Raw genomic sequence first — 26,478 nt, 5'->3', positions numbered from 1 at the left:
AATCATTTGGAGCCATTTTTTTTAAAAATGTAAAACTGTCCAAATCCTCTGATTTCAGCATATCAACTGTGACTGATTTATGTAGTCCTTCATAAAAAAGAAAAGATTATTAAAAATTAGGGGTGTCAAGCAATTAAAAGTTTTAATTGTAATTAATCGAATGACTTCACTAGTTAACGCACGATTAATCAAAAATTGTATATATGTTCTAAATGTACAATGAAAAAAAATCTAGGTTTTCATACTCTTGTTAACAAAAGAGGGGAAAAAAAACTAATAGAAATAGTTAAAATGGATTTTTGACGTCTATAGCCGTCAATGGCAGTGAATCAGTTAATCTCATATGGACATTAAATTCTAAATTATTGCCAATTTCTGCATCGAATAGTCCTGTTTATGTGCATGTCAATACGCATTTAAATGATTTAAGTGCACTTTAAGGGGCAGATGATGACAATCAATGAGGGTAGAAATTACACCTCTTGTTCCGGTTAATAAGAGACTTGGGGGCGAAACTTAAACCCATCCTCTAATATCTTCTAACATTGTCGTCCCAACTCCAAGGCACTGCTTAAACTGTAAACATGGCAGGTTGATAAAATAACCACAGGGGGGGGAAAAAACATATCAACAGTCCTGTGTGAAATGTAGGCCATGGCACACGATAAGAAAGAAACACAATAAAAAATAAAGGGGGGGAAACAACTTTGATACACTATTAAGAGTTCAATGGCTTACATGCACACTCGAACGCTCGAGCTATTGTACATTGATATCTATCTATCACTTTTGGCTTGACAATATATAAACATCTCTTGACTGTCATCACAAAATGTGCCGTAGCGCAACAACCCCATCCTTGCAAAACCAACAAATCCCTGCCAACTAATAAGCGCTCCGATATCACGCAGCCAAAAGCTTCACGTCGACAAGACAGCAAAACCTCCTGCAGTGTTTCTATTGCAAACCAGTGTCACTATACAGATAATGGGGAAGTTTAGTCACGTGGTTGGGGGGGGGGGGGGGGGGGTCTTCTCAACTTAACTCATTCACTGCCATCGATGGCTATAGACGTCAAAAATTTATTTGAGCTATTTCTATTAGTTCAACATTTTCTCTCTCCAATTTTGTTAAGAGTATGAAAACCTAGAAATTTTTTATTGTACATTTAGAACAGATAAAATGTGCCACTTTATAAACTCACAAATGTACGAGTTTTTTTTTTCTCACTTTATAAACTCGCAAATTTACAAAAAAAATTCCCTCGCAAATTTGCCACTTTATAAAATGTCAAATTTGGGAGTTTTTTTCCTAGGAATAACACCCCCCCCCCCCCCCCCCCGAAAAATTTATTATACATGGCCCTAATACACTGTCTTACTAATAACACAGATCCTCAATAAAAAGAAAAGAGAAATTGTTTTATGGGAGATGGAGCATATTTCGATATGTTCTAAATGTACATTTTTTCTTCTTCTCGGTTTTCATACTCTGTCAACAAAAGTGGGGGAAAAAAATGTTAAACTAATAGAAATAGTTACGTATTTTCCACATTTTAAGGCGCCCCTAAAAGCCTTTAATTTTCTCAAAAACCAACAGAGCGCGCCTTGTTTTTAAAATAGGCCATTCATTGAAGGTGTGCCTTACAGTGCGAAAAATACGGTAAAATGAATTTTTGACGTCTACAATGGCAGTGAACGAGTTAAAATCATGTCCTTTGGCCTGTAATCGTCCCCTATTTAGCAGTGTATACAGTACAATGACCTTCAGCCATGTATACTTAAGTGATGTCTTTCTATCAGTTCAAAACAAATATCAGCCGCAGTGCACTACTGCTCATAACAGATCCGCACGACAGCTGGAGTCTTTTCGAGCAGAGGAGCCCGCTGCACTCCTCCGAAATGATATCGTCACATTGGCTTAACACCATCAGCCACATACACCGACACTCTCCTCAAACAAAGACTGCACAATAACAGGATATATTGAAATAGAATTACAGTAGAGCAAAATCAAGAATACCAGTAATTCAGAATCACTACACATAAATATCAAATTGGTTGTAAATCTCTGGAAAATGCTAGATACAAGTTGGAGGAGACTGATTGGCTCGCCCCAGCTGAAGGAAAAACAAAACAAAAACAAAAGCAAAGTAAGACGTGTCGCAGTACAGCCTGTCACAGTACTGCACAGTTATGACTACTTTCTAATCCGCAGTGGCTAAGACATGAGCAAAAAGCGAGACTCCCAGATCGGCTCCAATTTTTGGACGAGCTGGCCAAAAACTTGCCTTTAAGCCCGCGTGAAATTCTTGCAAGCTTCGAAAACAACTGGGAGACGTAAGCCACAGCAGATGGGTGTGCCGCATTTTCCGTGCCATCACAACCAAGGGAGGCGAACACCAGAAGAGACCTGCAGATGATTGGCTGACTGGCACTATTTACAGTTCGACTTGGAACACATACAGTGTTGGTAAATAACTCCTTCTGTATCTGGAGAACCATCCAGGAATGTACAGTACTTCACAATTAAGAAACTGAGCGGTTACAAATGAGTATGGTTCACCAGGGTAAACAGTACAGACAAATGCTATCAACAATTGGAGATCAGTGATTTTTCATTATGAGAAATTATGGTTATTGGGGCCATGAAGCTGATCTGAAAACATTTAAAGACTGCTTTTTTTCCTCTTTTTTTTTTCAAATCTGATCTTTTTTTCAATCCGTGTCTGTGTTATGTGTGTAAATAAACTACTGCGAATGAGCATGCTCGCCTGTGTGTGTGTGTGTGTGTGTGTGTGTGTGTGTGTGTAAGAGAATGTCGGATGCACTCCCATCTCCAAATCCTGCCGCTTCACCAGTTCATGATGCAGTTCCTGTTCAAGGTCATGAAGTACACCTGGCTGCTGCCTCCCGACCGCACGGAGGCGAAGAACACCTGAGGGGAGGGGGGGGGGGGGGTGGGGGGGAGATGAAAGACGGCTTTTGTTGGTATCATTTTAGGCAGCGGTTACTCAAGTACTCACACTTCAGACTTACTGTGTAGAACTACAGAAATGTTTAAGTACTGATTTAACTTAAAGGAGAATCCAACATTTTGTGGCAATAATATGTTATCTCACTAGTCTAAACATGACATTCTGATTAATATTACATTTGTGGAATATGAGTTATGCAGCAAAATATAGGCGTTTTTAATCCATCTCAGGCGGCGGCCATTTTGCCACTTGCTGTCGACTGAAGATGACGTCACAGTTGTTCAAGTCTCAGGAAACAACCAATCACAGCTCAGCTTTAGAAAACAGGTGAGCTGATTGGTCGTTGCCTGAGCCTTGAGCAACTGTGATGTCATCTTCAGTCGACAGCAAGTGGCAAAATGGCCGCCCCCCTGAGATGGATAAAAATGGCTAGATTTTGCTGCTTATCTCATATTCCACTAACGCAATGTTAACCAGAATACCATATTCAGACTAGTGGGGCTGCAAAAAACATATTGTCAAGAATTATTATTTTTTTGGTTGAGTTCCCCTTTAAATGGACTAATACAAAAGTAAAAATTAATATAATAAAGTGTCTTTTTCAAACCGAATTATTCATTAAAAGTAGAACAAATCACTTTCGATACATCTGAAGAAAAATGCCACATTTACTGTAACCTACTGACAAATTGATTCATATTGTAAAATGCCAAACTAATTGCATAATACCTGCATAAACTGAGCTTTATCATAACAAATCAAGGATTTGAACCGAATTGTTCCACTCTAAAAGGAACCATCCTTGAATTGTATCGCACCCATTTTTACTGGAAAGATTAACACCTTTTATTGGACATACTATTAAAACGTGTTTCCGAAGCTTTGCTAATGTAAAATGGCTATAAAAAAAAAAAATTCCAGTAACAAGTATTTGTATTTTGTTAGTCCCACCACCGAATTGTGTTCTTATTTCTTGCCTTGTCATTCCTCTCACAAAGGAACTTCAGCCTCTGAGCTCTCTTGTGCATGAAGACGCCGTCCAGGTGGCCGGTCTCCACAGAACGGATCTCAATGGCTTTTTCTCCCCAGCCCATGATCTGATTGGAGCAGATATGGGCTGCAAACGAAAATGATAATACAAAGTTGACAGCTGGTCGATTCAAGCTGGCGAGTCCATCTTTTCACTTGATTCCGTACCAACTGAGGTCGGCATTTCCCCCCACTGCAGGACCACATCCTTGATGATGCGTCCGTATGTGTTGACATAGACGCCCTCATCCTCATAGCACAGAAGCATCTCCATGCCATCGGAACTGGGCAGGAACACGATTGCGTGCGGCGTCACGTGGCTCTGGATCTGTTTGTGACCAAAGAGAATTTGGGTTGGGTTTGAAATCTCCCAGACTGGCGCTAGTCAAAACGCTGCACAACTTACATGAACCGGGATGTATATGTCGTAATTGTTTCCAGAGTCCACGTCGATGGCGTGGAAGCCAGCACAGGAACCGTAGATGACCTTTAACCTCTGACCCTCCTCAACAGTCAGGTCCACAAGGACAGGCCTGTGTGGCAGGTCTGCAAATGACTGGTAAAGGGGGGGGGGGTGTTTGCAGGAAGTAAATACAAAGAAAAAGATAGAAATACTTGATCCCGTGTGACCGCTCATACTACCTTGAAGGCCATGAATTTGTGATAAGGCTTGGGCGCCCAAGCGTACACTTCCACAGCATTCTTCAAAGCAATCACCAGGAACTTTATCCTCTCATATTTCACTAGAGGGAACAACCACAAGGACATGCGAGAGCGCGCATACTCAAAATCAATAATTCAACCCCACCGAATGCATTTATGAGAAGTTGCCACAAGCAATAAGAAGTCTGTCACTTACCAACTTTGTAGTGCACGCAGCCCTCCATCTCACCCACAGTGGTCCATCCTTGCTTCTTCTCCACTTCAGGGTCATTGTGGAGGATCTTATTCCTCAGCCAGGCCAGGTAGTAGACACGCACCTTGTTTTTCTTGCCTTCAAGTGGAACAGTAAGAGATTACGTTTAGGACTAGACTTCTGTTCTCCAAGTCTATTGTCACTAGAAAATTTCAGCAGGAATTTTGAATGGGACTGCTGAGTATTGCTAAGTTCAAAGCCGCATTTGGTGAATAGTTTCAAGTTGTAATGTTTTGAACAGACCGAGTGATGTGGACATTTATAGGTATAAACTCCAACTTTAAAAAATGTTTGGCTTCTACTTAAGAAATTCTGAAGAAAAAAATAGGAGGGTCAAGTTGAACACTTTAAAGATGGAATGGTTTGAATCTGCAAAAAAAGGAAGGGAAAAAAAAAAGAGCTTAATTTGGGTTTTTATTTAGAAAACATATATATATATTTAGGATAAGATGAACAGTTTAAAGTTTGAACCATTCAAATTGGTCAAAAAATTTAGAAATTAGAAGAAAAAAATGAATCTTAATTTTGGCTTTTATTTTATTTTACTTAAAAAAATGTGGTAGGAATAAGCGGTTAAAAAAAAAATTAGATGGGTGGAATTTTTTATTTTGAATTAATTAGTGTGGATATGCTTAACTGTGTGCATAATTCTGTCTGGGTAAAAAAATCTGAATAAAGCATACAGAATAGTAATACGGGCTGCTTGCTTTGCAAACAGTGCCACTGTTCACAACACAGGATACAAACTGCAAGTTGGTTCGAGTTAAATTGGACAACACAAGCAGTCATGTCTTCAAATATCTTACATCCAAACCCAAATGCAGCAAGCAGCATTATTGACCTGAAATGGTGATGAGCAGGTTCAGGCCCTCCAAAACGTCCATCTGCTGGAACCTGCGCGAGTTGATGAGTGAATAAACTTTGCCTTGTCCACTGCGGTCCAGCAACTTCAAGCCATTCTCCGTCCCCACCAACAGGTTCACACCTAGAGAGAGACACAGTTTGTTAGAAGTCTTCTGGACGGTCAGTTACCAAATCAAGGAATTTCATGTAACAGGTTTTACAGTTGCCAGATAAAAATATCTTTGAAATAAAGTAGTTCCACCACAATTTAAAATGATCCCCATCTGCAGATAGGGTATCAGAAACTTAGAACTCTCAAATCAGGCGGTGAGATGCTACTTATGCTAAACAGCTTTTGCGAAAAGGTCAAAGGAGCTTGAATAGATTTGAATAAAAACACTGATAATACAAACAGATTTACTTTGTTTTCTCATGGAGAGTTTTTTTGTGTCACAGAATGAGCAACACAAAATCTTCATTTCATGTGATGCAGGCTAGTTTTGGTCACGTTTGTGAGCACCACAACTAGTCGACTGATTTCCACAAAACTTGGATGGCTGAGGAATGCAGTATAAATAATTCATACTAAACAATATTCTGTTCCTGGTATCCCCCCCCCTTTACCCCAAAGCGCCGCACACAGGATCTCAGAGTTGAACCTCTTCTTGTACTTTCGGATCTCTGGTGTGTCAGTAGGGGGGCGTGTGTTGGTGGGATTCACATTCACCATGGAACCTTTCCTCACCTCCATCTTCAGCTGTTCAAACCTTGAGCCTAAATATAATAGGGGAATTAGCAGGGTTTGATTAGATCAAGGAATACAATTTGACAAACAAGGCTTGATGAATAAATCATTTATATTGCACTTTTGTAAAACAGTTAAGACTCACTGGTAACAGAAATGTTATCCCCGGTACCTCCCGGTGTCTGGTACATTCCAAGATCCACAAAGGTGGTGAAGGAGGACTTGCCAGGTGCCTTGACCAAACATCTGGACTGATACTAGTGGAGAAGAACATGGATGAATGCTAGAAATAATTTCCTTGAGGGGAAAAAAAAATGTATGGAGTAAATAAAGCAATACAATTTGAGGTTCAACCCACATATTACAATGTGTATGTTTGTATTGATAAACCTCAAATTACTATTATCAAACTTGCTGTCTAATTGCACGTCCTATGTGAAGTAGAAGGAGATGCAGTACTGTATATACAGAACACATAAAAATAACCCGAGTATTTAGGGCTGATATACTTAGCATCTCTCTTACATCATAGACAGAGTCCTTCCCTGGGGATGAGTGAGTGGCGGAATCAGTGGGGGAGTGGGAGGGCTGGACCACATCTGGTAAGTTAGTGTATCCATTGTGGCTCCTCTTTTCTGGGGTCTTTCAAATACAAGCAGACGCATACAAATTATATTATATATAGTAAAAAAAACAACAACAACAACAACAACGTTGGAATCTGATAATATACTGAGCAAAAATTCAAACTTGTTATCCAATTTCTGTTGACATCAAATGGAGCAAGTGAACAAAATTGTCTTGCTGGCTCCAAGTGACTATTTCATTTAGCTCATGGTGCATTTTCAGCTTGGTTACACACGCACAGCTCACCCTTTGTACCAACATGGTCTGATCTCCGTAACCTCCAGCTTGCTCCCCTTCCGCCTCCTCGCCCTCGTCTTCATGAACCACCATGGTGTTGACTGAATCGGTGTCTGCGTCCCTGTGACTGAAATCAAATGGAGGGTGAACACTTTTTTTGCCTCCATTTTCACAAGTTCCCTGTGTATTGACAATATTACCGATCAGTGGGACTCTCCTCCTCTTCTATTCCTTCTCCGTTTTCACTCTCCTCGCTACTTTCACTACTCTCCGAGGAGGAGGAGTAATCATTGGCTTTGACTGGGGGCCTCGGTTGTTCCTCAGCACGCTCTTTGGCGTAAAGGCCATGATCCTGGAATGTTCATCACCATTAATTTGCACGCAAAAATAACTGAATTATGATACATTGATCAAGTGATAACATAAAATGAAGATCACATGATGATATTTTATTGACATTCAACGTCCTTCATTTTAAAACGTTCAGCGTAACAGTCATACTAACACTTCCTTTATGTGTGACCAAACATGCATAACATGCAACTCAAATGTTTCTATTCACAAGTGAATGCGGATGAATGAACACAGAACACACTCAGTAAGTACTAACCTCTCCTATAGCTCTCTTGTAACTCTACAATAGCGGTAATGTCAACACGGATTTAGGAGGAGGGACAGCATGATGTGGAACAAGTCAAAGAGGAACGTTTAGGTTAGGAGAAAAAATTCAATTAAATGTTAATATGCAGTCCATGATCAAACTGAAGACATGCATGTAATTATTATTATTATTTTTTTTTTATATAAATTACCCAGTATTTCGCTGACACAAATTCATCAATGTAAAAGTAGTGGATGACACCGTATCACTTACAGCAGGACGCCCTGGGCGAGAAGAGGTGCGAGACTCCCCGGGCTTCTGACGACTATCATGGGATATAATGGGGGAGTCCATTTTGGAGGAACCTGAAAATGATAGTGGTTCATGTAGTTATGACTTCATGAAGTTATGGATCAAACTTGGAAGTACAGAGAGTATTTCAGGACAGAAGGACTCACTGAGGATGCGATGCCTTTCCAACGAGCCCGTCTGTGGCAGATTAGATATGATGCCAATACTATCTCCTCGCTCCCAGCGATCGTTTCGGCTGAGATCTGGATTACTGCGCAGAGGATACCATTAGTCTTGAATCGCTATAAAACCCCACTAAAGTAATGAGAAAATTCTATTCTTTTAGAAATTGCGCGTGAATGCTGAGTGCTGAGACACAGCAAAGTCAAGAACTCGAACGACATCGTCAGTTGATCACACTAAGTAAAAAAGTTGCTAAACAAGTGATTGTGCAATTGGTATATGCAAGCCAATCAGATCAAACAGTTGTAATCAAATATCCCACCTTGAAGATAACAGCTCAGCTTTGATCATACATGTATAGGGAATCGGGTTACGACGCACTCGACAGCCACACCTCGTCAGCCATTTTGTTTCCATTGTTTCTGCCTAGCTAGTGCTAACGCTTGTGCACCGGGAGTATCTTTAACTTTTCCATCCACAAATAAGCAGTAATGGTAAGTACAGGATCTTTTTTTTTTATGGTGATGTATTTTTGTTTTATTAAACAAATTATTTTGATGTAAATTTTGACTATCGGTGAAATCTGACTTACGTGGAAATTCAGGTTACGTCGCCAGCGTAAGAACGGAACTCGTTCGTAACTCAAGGGACTTCCTGTATCCATTTTTGGGATCCGATGGAGTCACTATGCCGCACATTGATCTGATGCCTGAATTATTTATTTTTAAACATTATGTATCCATTTTAGCTCATAACCCTTACATTTGGTTACTGTTTTTTTGCAACCCTGCCATCTAAAACCACAAAATAAAAGTAAAAAAAAATATTTTATAATAGTTGAATAGAGATACCAATGCTGGGTAATGTTGAGAATTCAACTGCCATTTTTCTTTTACCGCATTTGAACCAACTAACAATTTCCAGAACACAATGCAGAACACTAGCGCCAAAGATTGACTCTTACCATTTAAGAATTTGAACTCAAGAATTAAGATTCATTTGGGTGTGCAAGGTACCTGGCTCTCACTGGATGCCGAATGCCAGAAGTCAGGTTGGTGTTGAGGGCTGTAGCAATTGATGCTGTTCTCTGGGGAATCTGAGGGTTGAGATTCATTAGTAGCAAGTAATGATAAATACAAATGAATAAACGTTAATACATACAATAAGAAAAAACAGGTTTTACCTATCAACAAAAATATATTGCTGAATTACAATCTTTGTTTATTTGCCAAATGTAATCCACAATCTTGTATGTACTATAACTATGCCATATCTCACCTTTGGTGGGAGTTCCACATCTGGCAAGCGGATCCAGGGCCCACGGTCGTCTCTGATTTGGTGCGCCAGTGGTGCAGGGGTCTCAGACGTGGGGTCGGAGTTCTGACGCACCAGCTCTCTGGAGTGGATAGGTCGGGGTGTGGGGGCGAGGGAGGGGTCCTGGGTAGGGAATGCGGACATGGTCTTAGTAGGCTGGTCGCACAGAGACTGGGAGCGTGGGACAGGGGCAGCGTAAGGCTTTAGTGGAACCAAGTGAGCCATCTGGAACTTTAGGGTGGCAGCAGGAGCACAGGATGACGGAGCAGGCCCAGAAAAGAGTGCAATCCCAGTGAAAAGGTCAAGTATTTGAGGAAAGAAGAAAAAGGTGTGTGTTAAAAAGGTAGCAGATGAAGCATTTCAGTGTAAAGTAGTCCCAGAAAAATGAAGAAAGACGTCTTAATGCCGGATTTGCAAACAATGGCTATCACCAACCTTGCCCTGCCCGCCTTGAGGTTCGACAGGCCTCTGCATTGGGGGGGTCTGAGCAGACTGAGCCACCCCAGACTGGCTGATCGACTCTGAGCGAGACTGGATGGCGGTGTCGGAAACAGTGGTGCAGATTTTTGGAGAGCCCTGTCTGTTGAGCTTACTTCGCTCCTCCACCTGGTGCAAGTACGACACAGAAGGATGAAGGTAGTCGTATACTGCAGGTTAAGAGCATCTGTAGTTTCTCGCCCTTCTACCTCACGGGCCCATGTGGGTTTGTTGTTGGGCTCCAAGTTCTTGTTATAGTGGTAGAGTTGGGGCTTCTTTTCCTGCTGCTGCTGCTGCAGAGACACCAAGTAAGCATGCTCCTGTTGAAGCTGCCTCTGCAGCCGCTCTGACTGACGCTGCTCCTCTAGCTGCTTACGCTTATACTCCTGGAGCAAAGAAACAAACTGTGGTCAGCGTGCTGTTGGACACAGCCAAGACTTCTCAGCAAAAAAAAAAAACACAGCAAGTGATTCCATTGACTGGCAGAGGTTTCACATTTTTAGGGGTACCCACGCCCGACTTTTAATTCATCATCCAGTTTGTACGCTTTTATCTATTTTTTTTTTGCTTCGCATATCATGTGGTACAATAAACACAGTGTAAGTGCAAGTCAGTGAACTTATTGGTTTTTAATTGTGAGTTTTAAGCTACGTGCGTCACTGAGATGTTTGATGGTCGTTTCTGCGAGACAAGAAATGCTGAAGGAATGAAAACAAATTCAACCATGAGTCACTTGCCAAGCATACTTGCAATTACAGTCATACTGAATGTTTGAAGAATTTGACATATTTTAACAATCTGCAAAATGGCCTTCTTGGTATTTATTGCTGAGAGAACACAGGATTAAAAGTCAACCCAGTCACATGGTCCTAGTACATATGAAAAGAGTAATTTAAGAGGCATGTACCTTAACGCCGAGACTACGGAATGTTTGTATTTAGGAAAAACATGTACACTCAACAACCACTTTAGGTTCACATGCATAATGTAACATCAAATTCAAGAGATAAAGAAAATTATGCGTTCACAATGATAATACTCAATTTTGACTGACAGTCAACAAAGGGATACTTATTGAACTATGTTTATAATTAGAGACGAGCAAGAACCGATACAAGATATTGGGCCTTATTTAAAGGTATCGGTACTCGCACGTTATCGGCCGCCCTCGTCTTCCGATCAGGAACTAAAGTCATACATGTCTGACAGATGCCTATTCACTAAGATTTATAACCAAATATTGTATTCATATTTTATTGTTTATTTATTTATATAAATTATGTATTTTATGAACACATGGGAAGAAAATAATAGAAAACTACCATTTAATTATTTCAGGCAATTTAAAGGAAAAACACCTCTTTAAATTACCGGTATCCATCTTTCTTTTTATACATCAAAAGTAGTAGAGGTATCGGTCACTGTTTAACTTATTGAGAACTATTTCTAATTTCTACCCGTTGTAGGTTACTAAAAAGGTAGTCAAAATATTAATTGGGATTGAGTTCTACACCACTGTAAACTATGACTAAAAAAGAAATAAAAATTATATTGAAATTGATTATCTTGTAAATTGCTAAAGGATGATGTTCTAGCTTTCATTCCATTAGGAACCAATTGTGAACCTAATAGTGTCCAGTGAGCGTGTCGTCTACTTGTGACATTAAAGATCAGTAAGTCTGACCCAAACATGATCACCCAATAGTAAGGGGACTGACTATTTACCATAAGCAGTGCCTGCTCCTGAAGCAGCTGCTGCTGAAGGATTTCTAGCTGCCGCTGTTCTTCTTCTAACTTATGTCTTATAAACTCCTGAGGAGAGGCGAGGGGGCAGGGAGGACAGGAATAAAGGTGTGAAAGGAGAAAGCAAATATGAGAGGAGGGGGGGGAGGACGCAATCAGAACAGTTATGTAACATTGACTTCAGTAAACAGGAACCACATGATACCCTGGAAAAAGTCAACAATTTTCAAACGGACGCAAAATAAGCACCATTGCTGCTTGGGAATTCAATGAAGAAAAATCAAAGCCAGCATTCAATATATGATCATTGTTGAGAGAAATTCATAATAGCAAAAGAATGTTGTTAGTCAAATAAACATGACATGCTAGTGATTGTGATTTGATAGCAGACAGTTTTCATTGGGGAGACAGGAAACGGAAAATAGAGACAGAGCGCTCACCCACAGAAAACTCATCTCTGAATAAATACACTAATTTGAACCCTTGCTGCTATGGCAACCTACTCATGGAATTTCACCACTTGCGCTGTGTTGCTGTACGACACGCCCACAATTCACCCCAATTGGCTGACTGTGGCGCTTCTCCCCCATGGTTGGTTACCTGCTCCCTTTCAGCCAACCTTCTATCCTCCTCCCGTCTCATATCGTCGAGTCTCCGATGGGGACCTTTTTCTTGCTGCCTCACCATCTCTCTCTCCTTTCTCTGTTGCTGGGAGAGAGAGGGGTGACAGGAAAGAGAGAAATGAGCACAGGGGCAACGTTTGCACAGGAGAATTTATAATGGTAGCCTGCTTATGAGTACAACCGCCCACATTTTTGCGCAGGGTTGGGGAAAGAACTAAAGGGAATGTAAAACCGAATAGAGATAGTCATTCTGTCAACTGCACATGCAAATTCACAAGACATATTGCATTACTAATCTTAGAAACACTTATTTTTTTACTTGAGGGATATTACATTTTGCCAAATTTATTGCTAGCAGTTTATTATGAACACATTGGTACAGTATAATGTGTTCGATTCCTAGATATGGCAGTCATCAAATTTAAGATTTAAGGCATCCTTTAAATAAGCAGGCTCCCTCTTTTGGTACATGAAAGAATCAGGACCTAAGTACTGTTAAGTGGTATTTAACTTTGGAGTCAATACGTTTGCATTTTTTCCACAAGTGCTTATTTTAAAATATTTAGGTACAAAATTGATATTACTTTTACGTATAACACATTTTAATTTGAGTCATTAAGTATTATTTTCATATTTAAGCTGTTTAACGTTTGGCTCTGTCCTTATAAGTGCAGTGTTAATGATCAAACTGCATGCCATTGGCAAAACAAATATGACCTGTCTTACTTTTGATAAACACTTTTTTAAATGTTTATTTTATTTATTTATGGTGGTATTTTCCAGCAGGTGACAGCAGAGTATAAGAGATCAACCAGGGCCATGTTAAAACAAGCTGATTTCCCCACAGTTCAAAACAGATTTGTGAATAATGATAAAATTTAACTATATTCTAATGCTAATTGCTGCAAAACGGAAACAGATAGGAATATACTTTTTTGTCTGATGAAAGAAGGGACTCTAATCTTTCTTTTGGTAGGTTCCATGTTTTTATAACAATAGAACACAATATTCTGTGGGCCTTGCAAAATCAGTCAAAATCCAGTAAAAACAGCCGGGAGCAAAGGGGATTGCTTCAGTGAAAATGGCTGGGAGTGAATGAGTTAAGGGCTATATAAATAAACTTGACTTGAACTTGGTATGAGTATTTTTTTTATTTTTTAGGTGGTGCATATAAGTCAGATAGGTAGTCGGCATAAAGCGAATTTCAGAGATCGTTTAATTTTTATTTTTTTATGGTGTTTCACATTATGGAATGTTAGGATTAATCTGGCAGACTTTCCTAGACAAAATGACAGTACCTGGTTTGGTGCAATCTATCCCCCTCAATAAAACTGGGTTCACTGTATATCTCCAAAAGCTCATGCAACATTTGATGCTTTGTTACGAGAGGCATGGTTCTAACTAGACCTGCCTTCAAATAACTTGCTGGCAATTGGCGCTATATAAATGAAACTGACTTGACATTACCTCTTCCAGTCGTCGACGCTGCTCTTTTTGCTCCTCAATGCGTTTCTGTCTGTCATGCAGCAGTTGCCTCTTGTGTTCTTCAGGGTCCCTGCGCTGAGCGGCAAGTTGGGCCTGCTGCCTCTTGTGAGCCTCAGAACGCTCCTTGTTCTCCTGTTGGAGACGCTGGAAGTCCCGACGCAGGGTGGACTCTCCAGGCACATTGAGGATTGAACTGGTGGTCAATAATGAAAAGGCGAATGAGACATTGTTAGGGGTGTTTATTCACAAATCAGGGATGGATTGATGGTTTACCGTAATCTAGCGTAGGAAAGCTTTGTTTTAAAGGAAACGGACAACCATCCAAGGGTATACAATTAATTATGTACTCAACTATGTTGCTGCCTTAATTTTTTTTAAGCGATCGTTTTAAAGTTTTTTGTTTTTTTTAACAGTACTATATAGCCAAGAACAAATTTAGACTTGCACACTTGATGTGGAGTAACACGTTGTGCTAGCACTGAGCTACTGGAAGACATGCAGCAACATAATAGATTTTTGTTTCCCAGGTCCCCAAACAAACTCCAGCAATATTAATTAATTTGTTCCACATAGCAGAGAACATATGCCTGACTTTTCCCTTAGTGCAGTCAGTTAAAATGTCAGGCGTTTCGGCTTTCTCCATTTGCACACAAAGTTTTTGACAGTACAACACTGTCGCAAAATTAACTAAAAGTGCAATTCAGCAATAACTTTTTGAAAACGTTATGTTTTGTTAAATGCCGACAAAAAATAAACAAACAAACAAAAATAATAATACCTTGACTCTCTGTCATCGCTTCTGTTTTCATCATCTTCATCACTACCACTGTACTCATATTCTGTCTCCTCTGTGATGAAAATCAGAATAAAGGTCAAAGACGCAAGATCATGTGCGTAATGGACACGTCAACTCAGTGATTGCCAGTTCTTCCCCATTTCACCTACTGACCTTTCTCGCCCCGTTTTTTGCGCGTCCGGTCAATGTGGTCTTTGAGCTGAATGCGGACCTGTCGCTCAGTAGGCTGGTCCCTGATGAAGGAATGCTTGAGCAGCTGCTCAGTGGATGGTCTGCTGGGATAAGTCTTCACAAGGCAGGCCTCGATAAAGTCGATAAATTTCTTGGACCTGCGGGAAAGTTTGTTAGTGCTAGGAGGTTGGGATCCATTGACAGCTGGCTAGCTTATGTCCAGAGCACTAATTTACCAACCATGCAGCATCGTAAATCTGGTTATTTTCTTACTTCGAAGAGCTTGAAATTAAAACAAGATTTAAAAAAATATATAAAATGCAGGTCAATTTACCATGTCAGTGTCAAGAATTAGTTGCATAATATGTTGGTAGAAGTGGTTGTGAAGTCAAAAGTGGCCAATTGTTTTTGGTGGTGCTGAAACATGCCACTGTGTAGAAGCAATGAGGTATTTACAATTGCATACCTACCATTTTATTACCATGAAGTGTGACAAATTATTGCGTAACATACTATAAATTACACTCAGTTGCTGATCATTATTTTTCCATATATACATAGCCTGTACAACTTTTTTTTTGGTGTCTGGTAAAATATGCTGATTCTTATGAAAACAAGAGCATTTAACTCACCACTTTTTTGATTTAAGTTTAGGAGGGGGATTCCTGGGAATCAGGAAAAGGGCTCTCATTGGATGCATGTCACACAGTGCTACAAAAAGAAATAAAACAGGTTAGGATGTGCTATGACATAACCCCCAAAACAATCATCAATTAACATGGAAAGATAAGACAAGACAAACTAGACTGTCATATTTTCCAGCACACAGTGGCTTGAAAATAAAAGCAGCAATCAATGCAAAGATCTTCAAACATGGGCACAGCTGGTGTTATCCAATCTTTCCCAATGCCTCAGGCTTATTGTTATACTGAATGTAAAAGCAAGGACCATGAGTCATGTTGTTCCCAGCGTAGGTAGGTTGCTAAACCTGACTGGTTAGCTTTTATGTTTCGCAGTACAGTACAGTACATACACTATTGTGAGGCTGCCTTTTGGAAATCGGCTTGCCAAATGATGGCAAAAGACAATGACAAAAGGAACACTAAGGACAATTACGGATGATTTCAGATGACACAAGCCCTTTGTTATATTGCATATTTAAATACTGCATATACAGTGCATCAGGGAAGTATTCACTGCAGTTCATTTTATGTTTCAGCTTCATTACAAAATCGATTCAATAAAATAAAAAAATATAAAAGCTAACGTGGGGGAAAAAACACTGCTCAAAATAGCTCAGGTGCATCCCGTTTTCACTGATATTTGTACAGTTTAGAGTCCACCTGTGGTAAATTGTGTTGATTGAACTTGGAAAGGTTCACAAATGCAGTGAGCCAAGATATAAGTTATTCTACATTAAATGATTTATCACAACACTGAAGCTACCGTATCTACCAGATGAATGTAGCATGCTAAGCTACAATACACGGACAAAAGTAAAATGACAAAAGTAGCCCCCTTCATTTTCACTGCAATTCAGTGATCAATGAAACAGAATTCATGGAAAGTAAGATGTCAGATTCTACACAACCAACAAAGTATTTGTAGACAATTGGGTATAGGGCTCGGAGGAGGCGGGATTTCCGACTTCTTGGTTTTCACACATCAGCTTTGTTTCCGTTTCTTGTTTATGACGTGTGGGCCGTGTCCCCGAACGTCCGTGGCATCTACCCCATTGTATGGACAATTTGTCAGAAAAAAAACAGTCCAAGATGGTTATATTCAAAATGATCAAATTCCCACAGATCAAATCAACAACAAAACGGACACTAGTTTGAGCAAGACACATGCCTTCATGAGCAAAGTTGACCTCTTTTAGCCCTTCATTGTGCTCCTGAAATCTGGACTGTGGGGGAAGCAATTCAACCCATGCTAAATTGATAAATTATCAACGCAGTTCCAGTTTCAATACCAATAAATAACAACATCTGGAAAAAAGTGATCTCTTGCTATTCTAGTTTCCAAATCAACACTGCAGTTTAAAAAAGAAAAAGACTGACTGATGACAACACAATATAATAACATTTTACTCTTCATGGCTACCAAATAAACATTGAAAAAACAATCCAATATTCTTGTGTTTAACAGTGTTGGTTGGATCTGTTGAAACTTAACTGAAAGTAGTGGTAGGGCGATCAAACATTTTAGAAATAAACAGCTTGTAAAATTGTGCTCAAGCATTATACTTGGCGATTAAGTATGACGTCCTCAAAATAAGATTACGTAAGGTCATTCAGTCTTGCTGTGAACACGGTCGGCCATGAACAATTTTAACCAGATCTGTGATTAATTGCACAGGCAAGCTCTCCCTGCAAAGCAGACCGGAGCTATCAGTGCAATCAGCCTCCACAGGCGGCGTGCCAGTTCACGACTACACTCGCTTGATTGCAATGAGTCAGCTGTCCATCTGAAGACAATAAAACTGCATATGCAAGACTCAATCACACAGAGCTTCGAGACTATGAGCTCGCCGTTGACTCAACCACATAGGTTAAGTGTGTATTCAACCCAATAAATGAATGACTGACTTACGCGGCGCTCCTTCGGCCATTTCAATGGCGGTGATTCCCAAGGACCAGATATCACTCTGGGGGGGCGGGAGGGAAGAGGACGACACTTCAGTCTCTGGCTTTCAAATCCTCAGAAAAGCGCACACAAATTCATAGGTGTTGTTACCCTGTAGTCGTAGGTCGAGTCGGGGTTCTCGTCGCAGGCAATGACTTCCGGCGCCATCCAGTAAGGCGTACCAATGAAGGTGTTTCTACGCCCCACTGTCCTGTCTAACTGAGCACTGACTCCAAAATCAACTGCACACAGGAGGTGAGACAGAGTTACGCTACAAATTATTAAGCAGTAATGTTTTTGTTCATTTTATTAAACAGTCAAAATGATTCTCAGTAAAACATTCTTGATCATTATTATTAATTACATTTGACTTCTACAACATTGCTGTCATCCATCAGGCCAAAGCCTCAAACGTCCAAATTTGAAAAAATCAAGGTTTCCGCCTAACACCAGCAAAATGCAAAAACTTTATACAATGGCCAATGGCTTTCAAGCATACCAAGTTTGACTTCTGCGTTCTCTGTGAGCAGAACATTCTGGCCCTTTATGTCTCTATGGATGACTTTGTGGGTGTGAAGGTGGGAAAGACCCTGAACACAAATAGAAACAAGACAAAATATTACCATCTCTTGTGATACATTTATACCAGGAGTCACTAACTCTGGTCCCCGAGGACCCAACCTATCCAGCACGTTTTGGACGTTTCCCTCCTCCAACGCACCCAATTCAAACGATCAAATCTGATAGTATGAATCTGGTGTGTTGGAAGAGAGATACATCAAAAACATTCTGGATGGGTGCCCTCAAGCACCAGAGTTGGTTATATGAATTATTTATACACAAAAATAAATAAAAAGTAGAATACACTTCAAATTCTACTTTTTTTTTTTAATGAGATGTTTGTATACGCCAAGCGGTTTATTTTCATTTACAACATTGAAAATCTTGTCTGACCACATTTTTTTCTGCAACTGTCACAACACTAGAATATAGAAGTTAAATTAATTTCTAAACCTAACAATTATTTTTATCCATAATTTTCAAGTGTACTGTTTAATTCTGACTATAATTGGTAAAATAAATAAATAAATAAATCACCCACCAAACCACTAGTCCTCAATATAATTTTATTTTTATTTTTATCAAAAGCTCACTAAAAATAAAAGTCTAAAATAAATGAATAAATAAATCAATAACACTTCCTGCTGGATGATCTCTAAGACAAATAGTGACGTAAATGTGTTAAGCCCTTTATATGTGTGCATATAAATGTTTCACTGCTAGTCAATCTAACTCCCACTCCAAGAGATAAACCAGTCAAATCACTGCGCAGTGTAACCGCCTGTTTGAAGTGGCTTGACTGGTGTGATTGTCATTTCTCACCCGTAGGATTTCTCTGCAGATGTACGCTATCCAATCCTCCTTCAGAGAGCTGCCCTTTGTGTTTTTCACCAAATCAGTCACTGAGCCAGCCCCGCAGAACTCCATCACCAACTGTAAAGAAATGCACAGCTTATTTTAGCAAGCAACAATAACAATGCTGTGGGAATAATCAGCAACAGACCCAAAGCTGGTCATCGTGTCCTGGTGGGCTCTTCTTGACGAAGGCACCGTAATAAGTGGCTATGTTGCGATGGTGGCTGTATTTTTTCAGCATGTTGATTTCAGCTTTGATCTCCTCCTCTTCCTCTTCTGTAACATCCATCACCTTGATGGCCGCTAGCTGGCCCGTTTTCACATGGCGGCCCTGATTTGAACGGCATGGTGAGATGATGCTCAACTTCAAACATTGCATTTGTTCCAGACACAGTCAATTAAAGTGTAAATAATCACTGTGGAAGTCATTCTGCTCGATCAGCAACAGTGTCGTAGCTTACTGCTAAAGCCAATTTTATATTTCACACTGAGGGCTTACATTTTACAGACGGAAAATATAAGAAACTTCAACTCAAACACTAATGCATGGTAGGAGCCAAAATGGTGAATTGATTTCTAAATCCTTCACCGTGTATCAAATACTGTTTTTTTTTCTTACACACAGCAAAATAGTCTTGCTAATTGATATAGTTTAACTTGGGTTATTGTACTCGTGACCTCTATAACAGTTTTTCTACATCACATCTCACCTTGTAAACCTGCCCATATGTGCCATTTCCGACCACCTCAACCAGCTCGAAGATTCCTGCAGGATCCTGTGGAATGCACATACACATTCATTGAGGTCACAGAGCGTTCATAAACCTCAAGACACAGACAGACATTCTGTATCTGGGAGTGCACACAAAGTTCTTAGCACAGAAAGTGCCCAAAGAAATAACCGGATTCAAATTGGCATCATCATAATATATCATCGCATATGGTTTTGGGATCCTAAATCAACTACACCTGCTGAAATACGGCCTCGCTGATGTGAGGAGCACACACAAAAACACCACTGAACAATTCCAGTCACAAAATTAAAAACTGCTTTACAGTTTACACAGTTCAGTTTACTTTGTATTATGTGACATGTGGAATTGTGGACCCAATTGCAGAGAAGCAGGCAAAGCAACGTGTGTGCGCTCACAAAACTTGACATTGACTTTGCCAAAACATAAAAGGAAAACAAGTCACTTTGGAATATCCAAGATACTAACAAACTCTACACTCACTTGGGGGACATGATGAAACCAAGGAATCACTAACAGACACAAACTATGTATCCAACAAAGACCGAACAGAAGCAAACTAGATTTATAATTGCTTGTATACAAATAGTTGAGTCAACTAGAGTGCTTGCCTAACCATCGAGTGTGAAATTAAATAACTAGAACATCTTTTGTTATCTATCTCTCAAAATGAGTGTGCAAGTTTGTGAGCGAGTCATTTAGAATGTGGTCACAAGTCGGGGAGGTTATGGTTAAAATGGCCGAACAAGGAGATCCTTGTTCATTTTTCATGAGATTTTATATATATATATATATATATATATATATATATATATATATATATATATATATATAAAATGTATTTTATATAACGAGCGAGCGAGCGAGCGAGCACTAACTAGCTGGAGCGGCTAACAAGAGTGGCTAGCAGAAGACGCTAGCAAAAGCTAATTAGAGCAAAGCAGAGAGACACAACCGGTGGGAGCACGGAATTCAGCGACGACCACTTGTCGGTCCCACCTGTGGAAGGTATGTGGCCGTTGATCACTTGGTCCGACACGAGCTGCAAGCACCACCAGAGGCTAATTATGTTCGCAAAGTCCTTTTCCATTGGGCATTCGTAGCATTTTGGCGGCAAAAATGTCAGTCTCTTGCTATTTGTTGCAAATAATTGAAATTAATAATGTTTTTTTAAAATGAATGATTAGTTCTACTCTAGATGGCACCAAATTTTACACATTGTCCTGTTACAACACCTGTACGGGTCTTGAAATTCACAGCGCGTTTATTTGATATACAAATCATCTGATCTCAATTTCTTTGTCACCCAACTGACAAACTCTATACAGCCTCACACAAGCTTTCAATAGAAGACAGCAGTGACAGCACATACTAAATATTGACAACATCAACATGGATGCGAACATGGAGACGGCCTCCGGCCATTTTCTTGATTTGGACATTGAAAGTTTTGCTGACCACGACTTCAAGCGCTTCTAATGAGGGTGTTGCTCTGAATTAAATGCGCAACTCCCTCCCAAGGGAGATGGAGGAAAGTGACAGGCACATCCACTTTCATGCTATTTCAATATGGCGTTAAGATGTGTGGGTGGTGAGACTGCTGCTTAGGTTTTAGAATGTAAAGCATGGCCCGTCCCTGCTTTCATCTGTTTCCAATGACGGGGTTTCTGCCTCCAACAACGCAAGGAGAAATTCCTTTGGGACAGGAAACATTCATGGGAAAAATAGTACACACACTTTGATAAATAGCAGGATATAACTCGAACAAACATTCCTGAATGATGAATCCATGTAGGTACAATGCAGACTAAAGAAGAAGAACCATAGTAGGTACAAGAGAGACATATATGAGAAATAGAGGAAAATAATGTAATGAACGAGTGGGTGGCCAAAGGCAGAGGCGCCAGTCACCCACGTCCAGCACAAGAGAGTAGGATGAGAGAGGAATGGAGTGATAGAAGAGGAGGGGTACAGTTCTGCTCAAGGAGCGGTGCCGGAAGCGGCAGACAACTGCCAAACAAATTGTGGGCAATGACTGCAAAAATGCTAAATGCAAGGAAGCGTTAAATCCAATTGCTTTCTGCAGGTGCGACTTACAAGTTTTCTTGCTAGAGCCATGAAAAACTGCATCGCTAATCGCTTTGTTCAACACGCTGTCATGTTGATGTGCAAATTCAAATGTCAGCCCATTGTTCACAGTACGTCTCAAAAAGACACTAAGACTAATGCTTTTTGCAGCATACAGTTAACCCACTATCAAATAAACAATAAATGTTTTTTAAAAAATAGTTTCCCCCCATCACATTAAGTAAAAGTAATAGCACACTTGAGTAGTTATTTCCCATATTAATAAGTATAACATGCACATTGCTAGATGTAATGGCAGCATAGTCGAGCCAACAAGTGAAAAGAGCACCAGAAATACTTTTTAAATTTAGTAGTCACTCTTGCTCCTTATGTTAGCGTGCTTCACGAAAAATGTTGTGGCTGACCCAAATCACAAAATTGCAGTTTCACACTAACAGTAATAGAAGCAGCATCTCCTTTTGAGACAGCCACCGCCGACCAGTACAGAACTGAGGAAAACTGATTTAATTGACTAATGCTTTGATTAGGACAAGTGCCGTTATCTTGCGCCAAACTGAGCACATCAAATGGCTTCCACCATACCACATGAAAAAGACCTCAAAAATGAAACTTGGCAGGAATTTAAAAAAAAATGTCTGCTGCGAGTACCTGTACCCAATTCCCACAATAGATGTGAATTCAGGGGCTGCTAACATTGATGTATTTCACTTACATATTGATATTAACCTGTTGCTAATTTGAAATACAGACGCTCCCCTACTTACGAACATTCGAGTTACGAACAACGGTACATACGAACATTTCTGCGCGTACAGTATGTCGAAAAATGTTCGGGAAGAGATGCTGTAAGTTAGATTTTGTATTGCGCGTAGTGCTTCTTTCCGCCACTAATACCGACGATTGGCGCTGTGAGAGCTCATTGGAGGCTGAGCAACGTGTCGAGGAGGAGGAGGAAGAAACGCCGGTCCCCATGAAGCAGGAAATAACTTTTGAAGCAGATTCCAGCGACGACGAAGAATCTCTCATGATATAAAATCCTCCTCTTCCTCCTCCATCATCTCCTCAAGCATCGAGTACATCTTCCAAAAGTAAGTTAAACTTCATTTTATTTATCTTATTACGTACATGTACATACTGTGTGTGTGTCTCGCTCTCTCTCTCTAACATACGTAGTACAGTACAGTACTGTACGTATTCTCTCCATTTTATTAAAAGTTTTTTTCAGTACAAACCAATGCAGGTTACTTGTACAAGCCTTAAACATACTTATATAAACCTTCAATATACTTATATAGGCTTTAAACATAAATTATAATACAAAATATAGCACTGAAGCAACTTACGAACAAATTCACCTTACGAACGATCGTCCGGAACGTAACTCGTTCGTAAGGTGGGGAGCGTCTGTACCAAAGAAAAATAAATAAATGAGGACTAAAAAAACGGATTACTACATCACAACTGGCTGTGTGCTTTAGATTGAAATCTCCCAGAAAACAGGACAACACACTGCAGCTAAGAGTGTGTGCTGATAATTTGAATACTAAAGCAAGAAATCAACTCAGGTGTCACATGACTATTTTGCTGGTTATTATGTTACAGTAAAGCACATTACACAAATCCCCAGATACAATGCAAATATGCCCACTTAAGAATTACAACACAGCAACCTAATTCAATGCCTAGTAAGCCCTCAGTAATTGCTATTATCGGCATGCAAATGTGAGCAGCAGCTACTATAATCAATTGAGAAATAGCTAAGCGATGGTGCAGTTAAAATATCATTATTATTTTTTTTGGAATGACAGCGTTGTCTCAGCAGGCTGTGTGTGTTAATGCATGCTTCTCTGTCGGAGAGCATGGGTAAACTATAGCTTTCTGGGAGAAAAACTAGCAGGCGTAAGGACAATTAAGGGATGATTTACCTCTAAATATATATTTTTAAGTCTTATATTAGGCATCTTCTTTGTAATTTGAAGAAAAGTTTCACCTGAAACTTTTTTTTCCTCTCCCAAATTATTGTTTTTGGTCCTCACAGGAGGTATTCACTGTACTGAGTGTCATTCTGGTTTCTAATAGAGGACCAACAATTGGAGCCCATAAAAATCAATCAATGAACAGTAAGTTGTTGATTTTTCCAAAAAAGCCTGCGTGCAGATAGAAGCTGTGCCACAATAGCGTGCATCATCCACTTGAACAAATAAAGCACCAAAACGTCAACAAGACGCCTCTGTTTTCGCATCAGGAAGAAAAAGGTGGCGACACTTGATAACTGCAATTACCTGACCTATGACCTTTGATGCGCTTATTGTTTCACAGTACACACATCATCACAAGAGAAACCAAGGCATCTGTAAATCTTAGGCTTATTGTGTTTTTTGTTGTTTTAAAATTATGGAGCACACCGCAACTCAAAGTTGGTTATTGGACAGCTACAGCGTTGTATCGTGTCTTCACTGGGAGTGGGTGTTTTAACGTGTTAATAACAAGTGTGCCAAGACCATGATTCTCTTAATTACTTCATGTAATAAAACAATATTACAATAATACAGAATGTAAGGCGATGAAAACAGCTTTGTGATTCCCAATCCCAACCGCTAAGGAACTATTGGGTGTGTGAAGGGAAACCTAAGTAAATTGTGACGAAACTTCAGTTACTATTTTTGACATTTTTGTTTGCTAGTGGGCTGTGAGACTTTTTCTTTCTAATGCAACGTATGTAGTACCAATAATCAATAACTGTTGGGAAACACTCGTCTACAGACCAAACGTGTAACGTTGAGGTTTACAGTGGATTTTTTTTTTATATGCCTTTATAACCAAATAGTAGGCACACAACAATTTCAGTGTTGGAATGATGGAAGGTGATGATAGTATAGTAACCAGTGATTCTTAAACCATTGTGTGGTCAAGTGTGCCACAGGAAATAATCAAATTTTTGTATTTGCTACCAATAATGTATCAAAATAGTCATCAACTTGATGGCACGAGGTACAATTAAGATGTATATCATCATTCATTATTATACAATATACTTTGGTGGCGTGCCTTGTCTGAATAATCTGCAAGGCTGCAGTGGCCTGTTACAACTAAAAACAGGCCACATTCATTCTAGCTTCAACTTTGTTGCGTGGGCGTGAAATGGTCGCTTGTGCCATAAACCTACAGTTCTTTTCACACTGAACGTTGGTGCTCTGCATCGATCGACCTCAACAATGGATAAAGTGCATGCAACAGGATTCTTCAAGCGCTCGCAGTACTTGCGTACTCACCCTCAGAGCTGCCAGGTCGATGTCATCCAGGCTTCGCGTGGGGGCGTTTTCAGACATGGCTGGCCAAACTTGCAACGTTAGCTGAACAAGTTAGCCAGATTTTTTTCACAAGGAGCACTTTGAGGGTGTGAAGGTGGCACCTTTGGTGTTCTTAAATAGCCGCAATAGGCAGTTCGGTTTGCTTAAAAAAAAAAAAACTGTTACGGCACTCAGATTAGCAAACACATCGCAGTTTCGAGCATGCGCTGGCTAGCTCGCGGCAACTCTTGTCGACACCACCTAATGTCCTCTTGTCGAATAAAATAATAAATCACGTCGAGCTAGACCACGGCCACCTTAATATTCAACATGTATTTAAACAAACTTTTACTGCAAGTCGGCCATAGGCGCCCTTCGAAAAACGGTCAGCTTTTCCCAGCAGACGTGCACCTCCACTGTTGAACACCTTGCTGCGATCATTATAACAAGACGTCTTTTCCGAATAACATTCCGGCTACGTTATCATGGGAAGCATTCCGCAGGGGGGGAATTGCACCAATGTATTGTTGATTGAGTTAAAAGGGGAAAGCCAAAATACGCAGCGTTTTTTTTTTAAGCGAACGCAATGATGCGATGGCGCCCGGGTTCTTCAGCACCGCAGCAGAACCGCCTATCAAACTGGCACCATTATCCTTAAGTAAATATACCCGAGGGTGTTGTTGCAAGTGTCTTTCAATGCGTCTGCGGTTTGTTAAACTTCCTAAATAACCCCAAATTTGACGGTCCGATGAGACAGGTGGGCGCGATCAAAGCAGCTTTAGCTAACGCAGCTAAGACAGCAGGCTAAACAGTCTTTTCTAGAATAAACTTTCCGTCTTCCATTTTCTGCGTTGACAGTCGCGCCCAGCGATGCCAACCTTTCCGGAAAAACACACACAGGCAGGCGGGCGGTGTGTTCTGGACCAGCCCCCGCAACACTTAATCGAAACCGGGCCCTCGACTCTTTAAAGTTGCGCGTCGCGTTCGTATCCACCATCCAGATTGGAGCACTGTGTCGCTGTAAATCCAACACTGCGGTATATAGCGCCCAGCCTCAAAACAGCGTCTGACGGGCAAACTTGTTATTTCGCCATGTTTTGCTTCCAAACGCTCCCTCCCACTCCCAGCCTCGTTCAGTACAGTCTGAGCATTTGCGGGGTTGTGTCGACGATTGGCTGCGCACTAAACTCCTCAAGCGTTTGCGTCTCTGTGGGTGGCTACGGCAAGATATCAGGGACAAATGAGCGCC

General features: G+C 40.3%; 1 protein-coding gene across 3 annotated transcripts; it reads right to left on the bottom strand.

The window, feature by feature from the left end:
* Positions 1-1,325: 1,325 nt before the first annotated feature.
* mink1 (misshapen-like kinase 1) lies at positions 1,326-26,445 on the bottom strand. Of its 3 annotated transcripts, XM_077546341.1 has the most exons (32): positions 25,212-26,445; positions 19,810-19,875; positions 19,248-19,430; positions 19,067-19,177; positions 18,183-18,273; positions 17,795-17,925; positions 17,651-17,705; positions 15,691-15,769; positions 15,041-15,216; positions 14,870-14,939; positions 14,074-14,284; positions 12,584-12,691; positions 11,966-12,052; positions 10,450-10,626; positions 10,199-10,369; positions 9,728-9,994; positions 9,466-9,545; positions 8,434-8,537; positions 8,249-8,340; positions 7,985-8,008; positions 7,575-7,726; positions 7,384-7,501; positions 7,036-7,152; positions 6,656-6,767; positions 6,390-6,539; positions 5,764-5,907; positions 4,866-5,000; positions 4,649-4,749; positions 4,413-4,562; positions 4,175-4,334; positions 3,955-4,094; positions 1,326-2,937 (listed from the first exon to the last, which is right to left on the bottom strand). In XM_077546341.1, the coding sequence occupies exons 1-32, from the start codon at positions 25,266-25,268 to the stop codon at positions 2,854-2,856; spliced, it is 3,903 nt and encodes a 1,300-aa protein (XP_077402467.1). In that variant the 5' UTR covers positions 25,269-26,445; the 3' UTR covers positions 1,326-2,853. The 3 variants fall into 3 exon arrangements, with proteins under 3 accessions (XP_077402467.1, XP_077402468.1, XP_077402469.1); XM_077546342.1 differs by lacking the exon at positions 11,966-12,052; XM_077546343.1 differs by lacking the exons at positions 7,985-8,008; positions 11,966-12,052.
* Between the last annotated feature and the right edge of the window lie 33 nt (positions 26,446-26,478).

The sequence above is a fragment of the Vanacampus margaritifer genome, chromosome 16 (genome assembly GCF_051991255.1).
Source record: "Vanacampus margaritifer isolate UIUO_Vmar chromosome 16, RoL_Vmar_1.0, whole genome shotgun sequence".
NCBI lineage: Eukaryota > Metazoa > Chordata > Actinopteri > Syngnathiformes > Syngnathidae > Vanacampus > Vanacampus margaritifer.
The sequence above is the reverse complement of the archived record's forward strand: the minus strand, read 5'-3'. Positions and strand labels throughout refer to the sequence as shown.

What these genes read in the sequence shown, in the direction of transcription:
- mink1 (XM_077546341.1), bottom strand. Translation starts at nt 25,268, where the DNA reads ATGTCTGAAAACGCCCCCACGCGAAGCCTGGATGACATCGACCTGGCA. An exon ending in CAAAAAACGGGGCGAGAAAG is followed by an intron (nt 14,940 to 15,040) that starts GTCAGTAGGTGA and finishes TTTTCATCACAG; the next exon opens with AGGAGACAGAATATGAGTAC. An exon ending in CTCAAGGCGGGCAGGGCAAG is followed by an intron (nt 9,995 to 10,198) that starts GTTGGTGATAGC and finishes GCCACCCTAAAG; the next exon opens with TTCCAGATGGCTCACTTGGT.